At 44.2% G+C, this 13,775-nt stretch overlaps 2 protein-coding genes across 2 annotated transcripts in view; one reads left to right on the top strand and one right to left on the bottom strand.

Annotated features, from left to right (window-relative positions):
* The window catches only part of RYR3 (ryanodine receptor 3), a 360,864-nt gene extending 352,864 nt beyond the window's left edge, over nucleotides 1–8,000 (top strand). The window contains exons 99-104 of the mRNA XM_090268335.1: nucleotides 1,240–1,374; nucleotides 2,668–2,824; nucleotides 4,012–4,076; nucleotides 4,512–4,612; nucleotides 6,836–6,887; nucleotides 7,827–8,000. Of these exons, the coding sequence (XP_090124461.1) occupies nucleotides 1,240–1,374; nucleotides 2,668–2,824; nucleotides 4,012–4,076; nucleotides 4,512–4,612; nucleotides 6,836–6,887; nucleotides 7,827–7,922 (606 nt within the window). The 3' untranslated portion in view covers nucleotides 7,923–8,000. The remainder of the gene's footprint in view (nucleotides 1–1,239; nucleotides 1,375–2,667; nucleotides 2,825–4,011; nucleotides 4,077–4,511; nucleotides 4,613–6,835; nucleotides 6,888–7,826) is intronic.
* A 950-nt stretch (nucleotides 8,001–8,950) lies between these two features.
* The window catches only part of AVEN (apoptosis and caspase activation inhibitor), a 186,838-nt gene continuing 182,013 nt past the window's right edge, over nucleotides 8,951–13,775 (bottom strand). Inside the window, exons 5-7 of the mRNA XM_090268334.1 lie at nucleotides 13,350–13,445; nucleotides 10,265–10,628; nucleotides 8,951–9,482 (exon numbers count right to left, since the gene is read on the bottom strand). Of these exons, the coding sequence (XP_090124460.1) occupies nucleotides 9,367–9,482; nucleotides 10,265–10,628; nucleotides 13,350–13,445 (576 nt within the window). The 3' untranslated portion in view covers nucleotides 8,951–9,366. The remainder of the gene's footprint in view (nucleotides 9,483–10,264; nucleotides 10,629–13,349; nucleotides 13,446–13,775) is intronic.

Here is a 13,775-nt window from a genome sequence, read left to right as displayed (position 1 = left end):
GGCATGGGCCAGGCTCACAACTACTTTGTAAGGTAGATGTTAGCCTCACTTGGCAGATAAGAGAATTGAACCTCACAGAGGCTAAGTGTCTCACCCAAGACCACACAGCTCTTAAGTGGCAGAACTAGCTTATTTCTTCCTTGGTGCAAAGCGCAGGTTCTTTCTGTTTTTCAAAAACCAGCTTTTTCTGTGAGGTCTGCTATCTGAGGTTAGTTACTATTCATTGTCTAAGAAGTCGCTGAATATGTCTCCTCTGCTACTTATCTTAGCCCACATACCCACCCCCTTATGTGTAGCTCCTTGAGGGTAGAAATTTTGTTACTCATCTTCAGTTTCTGCTCAGTGCCTAGTCCTTTGAATGGGCCAGATGGAAAGGTCCTATGTGCTCATTGATAGTACCTCCTAAAGCTAGTAAATTAACATGCCCTATGACCCTGCAAAGGTCCTAAGCAGATATCTTGGTAATGAAAAATGTCACTTAACCATCATAAATAATTCTTCTAGTAACTAGTTCGTGGTTATTTATAAAGTAGTGTCATGTAAGGGCACCTACCAGTCCGAAGAACCTTTTGTTCCTTTAGAAGCAGCACTCGAGTAGAAGCTGCATCGCAAAACTTCAGGTCACTGCTCTCTCTGTAGAAACAAGGGAACCCTCCTTCGCTATCCAATCCTGAAAGTCCTTTGCAATTTACATAGGCCCAGGTTTACACCCCAGGCACTAGTCTGCTCTACTGCAGTAATGAAATACAGACTCGGTGTCTTACACAACAGACATTTCCCCTTGGAGGCTGGAAGTCCAAGATCAAGGTGTGGGTGGGTGTGGCTTCCTGAGACCTCCCTCTGCAACTCTCACCTGGCTGCCCTCTTGCTCCTGTTCCACTTGATCGCCCCTCTGTGTAACTATCTCCTCTCTCCCTCCCTCTCCACTCCCCTCCCCCCTTCTTATCCAGTTAGATTGGAGTAGGGCCCACTCCAACAGCCTCTATTTAATGTAATTACCTCTTTAAAGGCCCTATCTCCAAAGTCCCGTCCTAAGGTACTGGAGGTAAAGACTTTAACCTGTGAATGTAGGGGGGACACAATTTAGTCCATAGCACCCCATCATTACTCTTTTCTTCTCTTTATCTTCGATCTTCCCCCTTTCTCCCCGGCTCAGCCTCACCTCTCCTCGCTGTGTCCTTGGAGTCCCCTGTGGACATTTCAAGGTGAAGACCCACCTCCTTTTCTTTCCCCTCCCAGCTGGTTTTGACTGTGGGACTCCTGGCCGTGGTGGTTTATCTCTATACCGTGGTGGCGTTCAACTTCTTCCGCAAGTTCTACAACAAGAGTGAGGATGACGACGAGCCCGACATGAAATGTGATGACATGATGACGGTGAGAGCCCAGTTGGAGCTAACTGGTCCCCCGTCCTTGTTGAGAAAGGAGGGCTGTGGGTGATCTTGGGAACTAAGAGCAGTGGAGTTACAGAGCAGAAAGGAGAACATAAATGCCTTATCCAAAGGCGAAAGTGTCCTAGGGAGATGGAAATGGGTTTCATGGGCACTTACCTAAGGTTAGGTGGAAATACAAGCACACCACAGAGCACATCATTGGTCACCATTCATCTCTACTTGTTTGTAGCAAACATGTGACTACTTATATGTAAGTGTGAATGGACCTGTATCTAGATACATGCAAGACAAGCTTTGATTCTTTGTCTTTGAGAGCTCGATCCAAGCCCCACAGATCTGGAGTTCAGTTTATTTCAACAAGTCAGCAGGGCTTCTTTCAGCCACCAGAGTCTGAAAAACGTGACAGTGGTAGGATCCAGTCAGGGGCATTCCCAGCAGGAGAGCCCCATGTGGGAAAGGGGGGCACAGCTCAGGGGGCGTAAGCACAGCAGCAGTAGCATCCACAAGTTTACAGTGACCGGAGTCAAGGGTGGGAGACAGTGAACTTCCCAGCCTGTCATCATTTCTCTAGAAAGTGGGTAAGACTCCTTGGTTAAAAACTTTCCAGTGCCTTCTTGGGCAGCACCCTCACAAAACAGTGACACTACAGTTGCCAGAGCACCAATGTGACCAGCAGCTGTCTCCCTGGTTTTTGATTTACCAAGTGGAAGACTTCCTTTTCCTCTGGACCTAACCCATCCAGGCAGGAGAGATGGAGGGCACCCTGCCCCGTGAGCTGGTGCCCAGATCCCTGCACTGGGCCACACACGTAGCACAGAAGGAGAGCAAGTCTGTTCTTTAAGATGCTACAGGAATCCCTGCCCTACCAGCTGTAAGGCAAATGCAGGAGAACTAGAAGGGGCCTCTTCCCAGAGGCTAGTGCCTGGTCTGACCCCTGAAAATTAAATGAGGGAAAACTAGGTCTTTTAACTTATATATGCCTTAAACAAATTCTCTTGTATGTATCAAAGTTCGACACTTTTTAAAAATATAAGCCAAAAATATTGTTTAAAGGCTATATGTAACAACAGTCTTTCCTTTTGGTAGACACTGAACCCACCAGAGGGCAGAGTGAAGAGCATGTAGCAGCAGGGCTGCTGGTATCACTGAAGAGCCCTCCCTGGGCTCAGGGCTGGACGCTGTGTGCTCATTGAAGGAATGATCTGACAGCCATCTTGCTAAACACGAACAAAACTCTGCAGCTTTTACCTGAATTGACATTATTTTTCTTGTTTAGTGTTACTTATTCCACATGTACGTGGGGGTGAGAGCTGGAGGTGGCATTGGCGATGAAATTGAAGACCCTGCTGGTGATCCTTATGAAATGTACCGCATTGTCTTCGACATTACCTTTTTCTTCTTTGTCATTGTCATCTTGCTGGCCATCATTCAAGGTATGGCTGCTAGTTAAGTATGAGCAGGGCTTAATCTAGTTCTCTTTACCTTCCTACAGGAACAGCCTATTTCATATAAAGAGATGTGTACATTCATTTATTTGTTAATTCAACATTTGTTGAGCACCTACTCTCTATGAGGACTTGCCTATACATAAAGCTGAAGATCCCTCCAGGCACTGATAAAGGCTTACCTCATTTTATTGTGCTTCACAAATGTTGCATTTTTTCACAAATTGAAGTCAAGGCCTTCTACTGGCACAAAGATTGCAGCACGCTTTATTGAGTCTTGCTCTACTGCGGTGATCTGGAACCAAACCCACAATACCTCTGAGGTCTGCCTGTACAAGAAGCAGAGCACCCCCTTCCTGCCATTCCCCACTCAAACCTATTTGTTCTGCTTCCCAGAGACCCCCTGTGTGTAGTCTTTCCCCACAGCCTCCTGATTCCTGTCCACCTCATTTTCTTCCCAGGCAATGGGGTGGGGAAGGAGCACAAAGAGGAGCTATGAGAGTGTGACAGATTTTCTCTTCTTTGGAGGCAGGGGTACTGATATTTAGTCAATAGCTTGTCAGGAATTAGAGGAATGTGATTCATTTGAGTCATGGTGAGTTATGCCACCTGTAAGACGAGTTGAGGGCTAAGTAAAGCAATTAACTGGAATAGGTCTTTCAAGGAACAAGTCGGGAATGAAATAATACAAGAAATACATGTAAAATAAATAGAAACAAATACAAAAATAAGATGAAACAAAAGAAATGAGAGCCATGGTGGTGGTAGGGGTGGTCAAAGATGTTGGTGTGGAGGAGATAATCCCAGAAAGAGAAACAGACAAATCAATGCTTAAGGTGCCAGGAGAAAAGGGCGAGCCCAACAGGAAGACAGAAAATGAATGGCTGAGCAAAACAGAAGGGGAGGGACTAGAGGAAAGGAAATGTTTCTAGGAGGAGTGAGTTGTTAGCAACACATATTGCAGAAAGGTTGAGTTAGAGGAACAATGAGAAATGGTTAGCCAGGATGCAGCATTTGAAAGGCAAGGTTTTGGTTTTTGTTTTTTCTGATTTTGTTTTTACTGAATAGTTCAGCTTGATGACTTCCTTTTTTACAAAACAAAATGGCCTCTGCCATTCCCTCTACCCTGAACCACTGAGCAGATTATTTAAAGCACTTTATATGTAAAATTCCAGGTCTTATTATTGATGCTTTTGGGGAGCTAAGAGACCAGCAGGAACAAGTACGAGAAGATATGGAGGTAATGTTCTCCTAACTACTCATTCCAACTTTATATTTGTATCTCACAGCAAGTGAAATTTATAAACAATAGGTTCTGCTATTACTTAGGGCAGCCCTAGGCAAAATTACCAATAAAAATGGTTTCCCATTCCTGCCCTCTTCTGCGTGCCTGTCACACAGCTCTGGGCATTTAGGGCCCCCCTGCATTCCGCACTACTCCATACCCATCCCAGTCTGCTGCCCCCGCGTGTCCCATGCTTGGGCAGGAGCAAGGATCCTCAGCTAGCTAGGAGCCAGGTGTGTGGCTCTGTGGAGCAGATGACTCAGAGCCTGAAGCATTTGAGAGAGAAATAGTTTTCAGTGTCTCAGTTCAAGCAGATATCAACCCCCCTTTTTCCACCTGCCTGTAATGTCACGCTTACTAATGCCTCTGCTGCCCCTGTTATTTTTCCAGACTAAATGTTTCATCTGTGGGATTGGCAACGACTACTTCGACACAACCCCTCATGGTTTTGAAACACATACATTACAAGAGCACAACTTAGCCAACTACTTGTGAGTATTCGTGGTCAATGGGGTGACGGGCAAGAGGAAGGAGTGGTAAAGTCAACAGTTATGTCATTTACTTCAGTGCCATTTGCTCCTATTTCAATGAAAAACAGACGATTAGGAAAGAACTTTCCAGAAGTCCCCGTAAGCCCATATCTTTGTCCACACACTCTGCCCCTCCCGTGTGTTCATAGACGTGTTGTGGATGGTTCCTGCTCTGAGCAAAGGTCAGTCCCTCGACCTGCGATTAGATGCCATCCCGTCTGAAGGTCACAGAACTCCAGCAATTTTTCTTTCTTTCCTGGAATTTTCCTATCATGAGAAAAATTTTTAAATCCTAAACAAAGACAAAAGTCTGTGGCCCCACTTTAATCTACAGCTATCACCCTGCCTCTTTCTCCCCTTCCAGCGAAACTTAACCATGCAGTCTGCAGTTTCTCTGTTCCTGTTTCCTTTGCGCCCACCCCCCGCCAGGGCTCCTCCCCACCACCTCGCATATGCTGTGGTCAAGGCGGCCAATGACTGCACGTTGCTGGATTCCGGGTGGTTTTCACTCCTCACCGCATTGGTCCTCTCCTAGTAATCCACAGGCCCTGAGAGGGCAGGGGACTGGGGACAGGTTTTCACCCTGCTCTGTCCCAGCCCCTACGGCCTGGCACCCAGTAGGCCCATAATAAATAGTTCACTTTTTCTCAGGGAAAGCATTCGCTCCAGAACAAGCAGTTCAGTGCCTATTATGTGCCATGGACTGCCTGTGAAACTTAAAACTTACAGAATGTATAGAAAATATATATTACCTGAAATTCAGATTTGATAAATGATAATTTGAAAGAAAAAAAAACTGCTCAGCTCTGCTCCTTGGCCTAGCCCTTGCCCTCTGTGTCTACATTGTATTTAAAAAAGCCTAATCTTTTTTCTAAGATGGAACAAGCATAGTATCTGGTAAAGGTGTTATTGTCAAAGAGAAGTAGCAAAAAGTATCTTAAGACAAAAACACTCCTTTTTAAAAAATAACTTTGGCATGCCCTTCCTCAAGTCTGAGTAGTCAATATTGTTCATGCTCAGTAAGAGGGTGTGCATATTAACGGGGTGATGGAGGTGGGTGTCCCTCTAGAAAAGGCAAACACATGGCAACCTTTTATGTCAGGACCAGTGAATAGAGAGGCGTGAAAGGGTATTATGCTGCCTGGGTCGGGGCCCTCTTCTCTGCCTTCCCCTAGCCCTCTGTATCATAACAGTCTATTTTTAAATCTCTGGTCCCCTCTAGCAATGAGCTTGGGGGAAAGACCAAATCTTATTCATGTTTGAATGCCCCCTCCCCCATGGTGCTTTCTCAAATAAGTATGCTAGGAAAGGAATAATGTCCTATGTGCCTGAGTCTCAAACAAGGTAAGATACTGGCCATGCCTTGTTTCTTACTCTGATTAAAGAAAAGGGGGGAAGGAAACTAATATATTTATAGCCTGTACTGTGGGTCACAATCTGAAGCTATAAACTAAGGATACCCTGAGAGAACTCAAAACTTGGGGCTCAGGCTCTCCCAACCCTCAGAAGAGTCTAAATTCTCCTTTTTCTTACCAACAGCTACACAGTCCTTTTTCCTAAAGGGCATGAGACCAGTTTCTCTGGAAGCTGCCTCTGAGGGCATGTAATGTGAGCTGCAAGCACCGCCTCCTAGGACACGCGTGTGTTCCAGACAGACAGACTCAAACCTTAGACACGTCACAGTTAGCACGTGAAACCACACTGGAGTTTCTAGAATAAACACACAACTGGGTTTCTGGAAGAATCAGAGCAACTGAAATACCAAAAATTCCTTATCCTCTAGACAAACATATAATTTCAATTCTACATTCTTATAAGGTGATATACTGACCTACTAAAAATTATAGTAAGAGTTTGGGTTACCATTTTATTCTTTAGATTAGGATATTTTTTAACAAAATGCTTCCTCACAGGTGATCTTAGCTCAAGGTCTGGGGATGGTAAAAAGGGATCTCTCCTCATGAAAAGGCTAATTTTGAGAGTAACCTTATATTATTATTAGAAAATGATGGTTTGTATCATTATGCCACAGTTCTCCAGTTCAGAAAGGCCTAGTAGACAGTGTGAGCCTAAAAACATATTTGAGCCCCCTCTCCAGTTCCTTTGATCAAGAAATGAAATTAGGTTTCCTAACTAAGTATCTAATACTGTCTTTTTCTCATTATACCTTTTCCCTCATTCCAGGTTCTTCCTAATGTATTTGATTAACAAAGATGAAACTGAGCACACGGGTCAGGTAAGAAAACAAAAGTCTCTAATTAAGAATCACTCCCCCCACCCCCATTAGAGGTTCCTTTTCCTAAGTCCCAAGACTCGGTTAAGCACTGGCTGCAGGAAAGAGACAGATGATCCCATCAGTCTCTTCCACGCTTTCCCCACTGCTCTCTGCATTATTCCACCATCCCTTTGTGACTTAAGAAGCCAAAATTCTAAGGCAACTCCAGTGTATTCCAAAAGACCTCCAAGTTATCCTTCCCAACCAACACTTACATTTTCTAAACCTTTGCTGTTACTGCTTCAGAGTGAAATAGCTGGAGGCTGAGGGAGCATGAGAGAGAAAAAGACAATGAGCTGAATGGGTGGCGATTAACAAAGAGCAGGAGAATCAGAGTAAAATGCCACAAGAGACGTCATAAGAAAGATAACCTGATGTGTGGGCAACACGGGGGAAGAGGAGAGGTGGTGTGAGAGTATGAAGGAAGGTACATGTCAAAGGGGTTCTGTGACTAAGTATGAAAAAGACATGTAAAGACAGAACACAGGAGGAAAAAGGTTATCAAATATTTAAACATCACTGGATTTGCAGGACATCTTCACAGCTCAAACTTTTAAGAGGCTGGGAGGAGGCATTTGGTTTCCAGATCTGGCTTTAGCTGCCCAGGCATCTAAGCCAGTCCCCAATGCTCCCTCATCTTGCATTTTTCTACCAATTACAAATGACGTGGAATCAGGCTATTGTAAGTATTTTTAGTGGTGATCACTGAGTTGGTTTCAGTGATTTGGAGGAAACTTATTGCTCCCCAAAGGGGCTGGGACTAGAACAAGAAAGAGTATGCCAGTTGGGCCTCATATAAATCCACATCAATATTCCTAAAGGTAGAGACGCACAGAGCAAAACCAGAATTTTAGCTTACTGTGGTTTAAAAAGAAGTACCTTTTTCCCCCATTATTTCAGGAATCTTATGTCTGGAAAATGTATCAAGAAAGGTGTTGGGATTTCTTCCCAGCTGGAGACTGCTTCCGGAAACAATATGAAGATCAGCTTGGATAAATCTGAATGAAAGAAACTCCACAATTCTAGACTGTCAAGTTAAAGTGAAATTAAAATCCTTCTTTTACACTTCTGTGACATTTTTGAAAGGTGACATTTTCTAAATGCCTCCCTTACAACAAGAAAATCTTTGTTTAAAAAAAAAAAAAATCTGTGTAAAAACAAACCCAGAAAGAAGCCACCAGAGGGGAAAACAATCTGTGATATTTGGGATTGATTTGGCTTTTGTGCCTAATGGACATACTCCAGGGGAGATGAGCTTTCAAACTGTTAAATCAAGGACTCTAGTTGAATGCCCTCAAGTTGTTCAGGTCTAATGTGACTTGTTTGTTGGGATGGCAGCATCGAGAAAAGAACTAGAAGTATGAAGTCTTAAATGCATAATACATGAAATTTAAAACACTTGAGTGTCACATGACAGTATCCACTAGTGACTCATGATCTGAACTACAAAATAATCATTTTAACTGCACTAATTTTTTCCATGGTACTTGCTAGTGAATGTATCCAGAATCAGCTTGAAAAGCTTTAAGCAGTTAAAGAAATAGAAAAAAACAACACTTTGTCGACACTGAACTATCGATTAAGTGCCTTAAAACCTCTTTAGATATAGCTATGCAAGTTTTTTATGTTTATGTTCCAGGTGGACAGTTCCATTAAATAGTTGTGTTGATCTTTTGTCTTTAAGAAACTGCACTTGAAGATTATTCATATTTTTTTTCAGTAACAGCTTGTCAACTGCTGTTATTAGAAGAAAAGTACTGTACTGAAAACTCAGAAAAATCTCAATCTTACGCCAAATTGCGTAATGCTTTATGGTCCCTTGTAAGTAGTGGAGCTGCTATGTTTAGGTGAATCTCTTTAAATAAAATGAAGTGCCCACTGCAATAAAGAAATACATGCCAATCCGTGGTTTGGCCTCTTGTAATGCACCACTTCTGGATGATTCTCCCACCACATTGTGACTGTTGGGGAAAGGGATATGAGACAAACGGCCTAAAACCCCACACAAGAAAGAAGAAAACTCCTTAGACCAGCACGTGTTTATTCTGGTCACATGCACACCTTGTTGCCTGCTCTGTTTCCTCCAGCAGCAGCGGCAGCAGCAGGGCTTGCCATGCTATAATATAACCATTGAGAGGAAGAAGGCTGGAAACGGTGCTATAAAGTCTCCTGCCCTTAATGAGTCTTAGATTACTAAGCCAGGGAAAAATGCAATGAGTCTCTTAGATGTATTATTTTGGATGTTGTCAAACGGAGAGGTAGGTGTTGACTTCGGTGAGCCTGAGGGAACGCACCGACTTGGGCAGGCTTGTAAACCAGGTTCTTCAGGGACAGCCTGGGCCCATCCTTACCTACAAGAAAACCAAAATTACCTACAAGGCAACCAAAATTGGCTTCAGGCACTTTTTGCATTTTCTTTCTCTTTTTCTTGTTTCTTTTGTTAGGAAATCATGCTGTCCAGCCAGTCTTCAAGCTCTTCCTCAGTAACATTTTTTGACATGCTCGGTTGCTCAGATTCCATGTTCTTTTCTTCTGTCACAGGTGGTTTTTCAAGAACTGGGGAAATGAGAGCAATGTGGACAACTTTATGTTAGTCCCAGGATTGAAGCTCCCCTGGGGTTTGTTCCGTAATATAACTCAGCCATAATTATTACTTAGAGCAAGGGGAAACATTCTATTATTATTCCTATTCCCTAAGAAGATCCAATAATAGCTCAACAAATTAATAAATAGCGTGGAAATATGTTCCTCTATTCTTAAGTTGAATTTCACAGTTCACTAGTTTTTTAGAAAGGCCAATAGCTGGTTTTCATTTTACTATTGTAGCAATCCAGAAAAGTCATTAAAGGTTCTCAAAAAGTAGTATATGGCTAGGGCAGTTGCTCTCTGCCTCTCCATATCGGATGGGCCACCTTCTCGCAGAACATGCACAAATGGGGAAGTGTTCTTTTGTAAAAAATAAGCTCCAAATAGCAAGCAAGACGCAGGAAGCACTGGTAAAATGGCACGTTCAGACACTCAGTTACAGGTCTGCTGCCACACACCCGAGGGCTGCGAGGACCTTAATGCCTTTTCATAGCACAAGTTCAGCTCGCAGCCCCAGGTTTTTGTAATATTGCAGTCAGGCAGGGAGCAGCTTCTGGAAGCCAGTATATCGAGTGAGAGGAAGGTCAGCGCGGGGGAAGTGGAGATGTGAGCACAGAAATAGATGTTAGCGGGCAACGCCAGATCGATGCCAGACACCAAAGGAGATGTCAACGGATGTGATGCGAGTGGGGCTGTTCTCCCAAGAACACTAGAATCGCGAGGATGAGTAGGGAATAAAATGAAAACCATACCTTTTTCTTCTTGGGCCAGCACCTCCCCATCTTTCTCGGATTCCAGGTCCTGGGGTTTCTGTTCTGGTAAGATGTTATCTCCCGTTTTTACAGGTGCATCTAAGCTCAGCAGCAGCTCTAATTCTTCTTCCAAATGGTCTGCAGCTGACTGCAGTGGGGAGGCAGGTCTCTGGGAACCCTTGGAAGGGCCCAGTCTTGGGCTATCTTTACCTGCGTCCGTGGGGCAGCCGGCAGCAGCAGATTTCAGCTCAGACACAGACGCCTTTCCTCCAGGCCCCAATGGCCCTTTTAACGGCATGCCCAGTCCCTTGCCTTCATCATTTCTCTTTGGTTTCGCCTGAGGAAGCTCTAAAGGAAGGGCCGTCTGAAAAAGAAGCGTAAGTGAGTTGAAAATGAGAGTCCTGCCACATCTGCTTACACAGAAACAGAAGCTAAGGAAGACATTAAATTCTGTGGAGTAGGAAACAGTTCAGACAGGAAATTTTCCAAGCCTCCACCCACCCCCAACTGACAACCCCCCTGACTGACTTGGGGTATATGGAGGACACCTCACTGAGACGTAACAGGGCTGCACTTCCCACTCCACCCACCTCCACTCCGTGCTGAGAGTTGGAATCTAAAGGGCCATGTCTTCTATCTGGCCTGAGAAACGACAGCACCACAGGTCTACGTGAATGTGTACTTAAGGTCTACGTGAATGTGTACTTAAATCTGTGATGAGATTTAACCTCTGTAAAAGGCACTGAGAGGCAACTAGCAAACCTGATCTGTGAACTGTACAAAAGCACTAAATAAAGGCAAAGGGACAAATTCACGGAGAAGAGAGGACTGGCTGACTCTTAGTATTGAGTAAAAAATGCCAGATGTGAAAGAAAACACACTATTTGACTGCATTTGTAAAAAGCCCAAAACAGGCAAAAGTGACCTTTAGTATTAGAAGTCAGGATAATGGTTTTAGGGAAATAGGGACTCAGAGTAGTGGCGGAGGATAGCTTCTGGAGCCCATGGTTATAAACACATACTATCCGTGCATGCACTTCTGTATCCATGTTATAATCTAATAAAAGGCAAAAACTCCCCTGGTGCCTAATGCAGAGCTAAGGCTGAGAAGCACTGCTCTGGAGGGAGGCATGGGGTGAGCGCGGCATCAGAGTGGGTAGGTCTGGAATAAAGTTCAACTACTATTGGCCACATTGTTCCCTATTTGTACAGCTAAGCCTCTGAGCAGATCCGATTTGCTAATGACTCTTCAGGGCTTTTAAGACAGTATGATTGTACACACAAGCTTAGATGTCCATCCCTCATTGTCAGTGTGCAGCCGAAGCTAGGATGTGGTCCTCTAATCCTGAAATCATTTAGGCTTCAGGTGTCTGGCACTGGTTTTGTTTACTTCCCTGGGGGTTGGAGGGTGGGGGGTGGGCCCTAATGTGCATACACAGTTGTGAATAACTGCTGTGCATCATGGCACAGAGGACAGGAGAAGGATTTTAAAACCATTTAGTCAGGTTTTCACAGTTACTGCAGTTATTGCATACTTTTACTTTAAGGCCTGCCACCAACACATCCTTCCCTTTCTAATTCTTACGACGCTTCCTGCTTCTCTCCTGCGTCCTGGCTCCCCATCACCTTCAGCTCAGCGGTTCCTCACCATGTTCTGTTAACCACTCCTCACTGTGTGGGACCAAACCAAGCACGTGAGAACCCTGAACACCCGGACGCCCAGCGGGAAAAGGAGCACTCTCTCGGTCATGGAGGCAACCCCAAACGCCCCCCACATTCCTAAAGAAGCCTCGGGGGGATTCCCCATTGGAGCCAAATGCCACCCTCTCTACTTCCCTGCCCTGCCCCTACCTGTCCTCCAGCCCTGAATTCTACTTGCTGCCCTAAACTAGTGACCAGTAAGTGCAATAAAAACAGCCTCACATTCAACTGCAGAACAAAGTCGATCCTTTTAGCTGCTGGGATTATATTTAAAATTAGCACTGCCCAGGGTTTCACTTAAAAATTCAATCAAGCCACAATTAAATTTTGAAGTTCCTTATAGTACAGCCCTTGGGCCTTTTCCTCTCAATCGCCAGCTTACATGGATATCTCCCAAATTTCTATTTCTGGCCCTTAATTCTGAACTATAAATTTCTGTATCAATTTGACTAATATTTTCAATTTGATATCTCAGAAGCAGAACCCCATAATGTCCAAACCTCACCCTTGCTGGTACCACCGACCACTGCGTCACACAACTGAGAAACCTAGAATAATTCTTTGCCTGCTCTCTCCTCACTTTAGTCATCCACCAAGGCTTCTTAATTTGTCTTTTGAAGGACCTCTTAGAAAAGTCCAATTCTGTGCCACCTCTACCATCATCACCCCTGTCTCAGCTGCAGCATTACTCACCTGGACCCGTGCGACAGCCTCCTAATCTGCACCCCCTCGTCTCCTCTCCTCCTGTGAGTGCAGTGTTACCAGCGAACGCCCACCCCCACCCCACAGTCCTCTCCTCATCCTCAGCAGCAGGTTCGCGCTCTTGTTCTTGTTAGTGGCAGTGCTGTTCTCGCAGGTCGGATCGGGTCACTCTTCTCTAAATTCCAGCTCAAATGTTCTTCTGCATTGGATCTCAGCTTGTCTGTCATTTCTTCAGAAAACCCATTCCTCATTGCACCGAAGTAGATCTTAGAGCACAATGCACTTTCCTTCAAAGCAGTTATCACAGTTTGTACATTTATATGATGATTTGATTCATACCTGTCTTTCCCAAGAGATTGAGCTCCACAAGGGCAGGAGCCACGTCTGTCTACTCAAACATTCTATTCTTAGTACCTAACATAAATATTTTGAGAAGAATACCAGCCAGACTTTATACTTTTTACATTTCATTCAACTCCATTACATTTGATTCTTGAAAATGTTTCAATTGTTTTTTAAAAACTTTTGGAAAATTAAGTCATTCTCCCTTAAAAGTTTACAAAATGCTACCTGATACCAAACCCTCAGTTTCATGAAAGGAAAAGCCAAGTCTGAGACATCTCACCCTTTCTCTTCTCCTGCCCTAATGCACACCACCTGAGGATGCCGTCAGGGTTCTTACCTGGACCAGTTCAGCAGCAACATTGAGTCGGAGTGAGAGAGGCAGTTCTTGAAGGGCTTGTACCAATGATTCACAGTCCACATAAAATGCTGAATTCTGTAAATAAACAAACATATCCATATGATATATATTTCTGGTGATGGTTACATGTGACCTTTTAGAAATACAAAAGATGAAAGTAACTATAAATAAATTTTCCCTGGATTTACATTCAGTGGGCACTAAGATCATAAATCACACTTGATACGATTAAAGTCTATCATGTCCACGTTAAAATGAGCAAAACCAACCCAAACCTTCCTCAGCCACAGCTCACGCTGCAAAGTGGCAGGGTAGTGACCACCCCCGCCGCCAAGAATGCCTGGTTACCTGCAAACTGGGCACTGTGGACTTACTGGAGACTGGAAGAAAAATGAGCATTCAATG

The sequence above is a fragment of the Furipterus horrens genome, unplaced genomic scaffold (genome assembly GCF_987537825.1).
Source record: "Furipterus horrens unplaced genomic scaffold, mFurHor1.1.pri manual_scaffold_3, whole genome shotgun sequence".
NCBI lineage: Eukaryota > Metazoa > Chordata > Mammalia > Chiroptera > Furipteridae > Furipterus > Furipterus horrens.
Note: the sequence above shows the minus strand (reverse complement) of the source record. Positions and strands in the feature narration are given on the sequence as shown.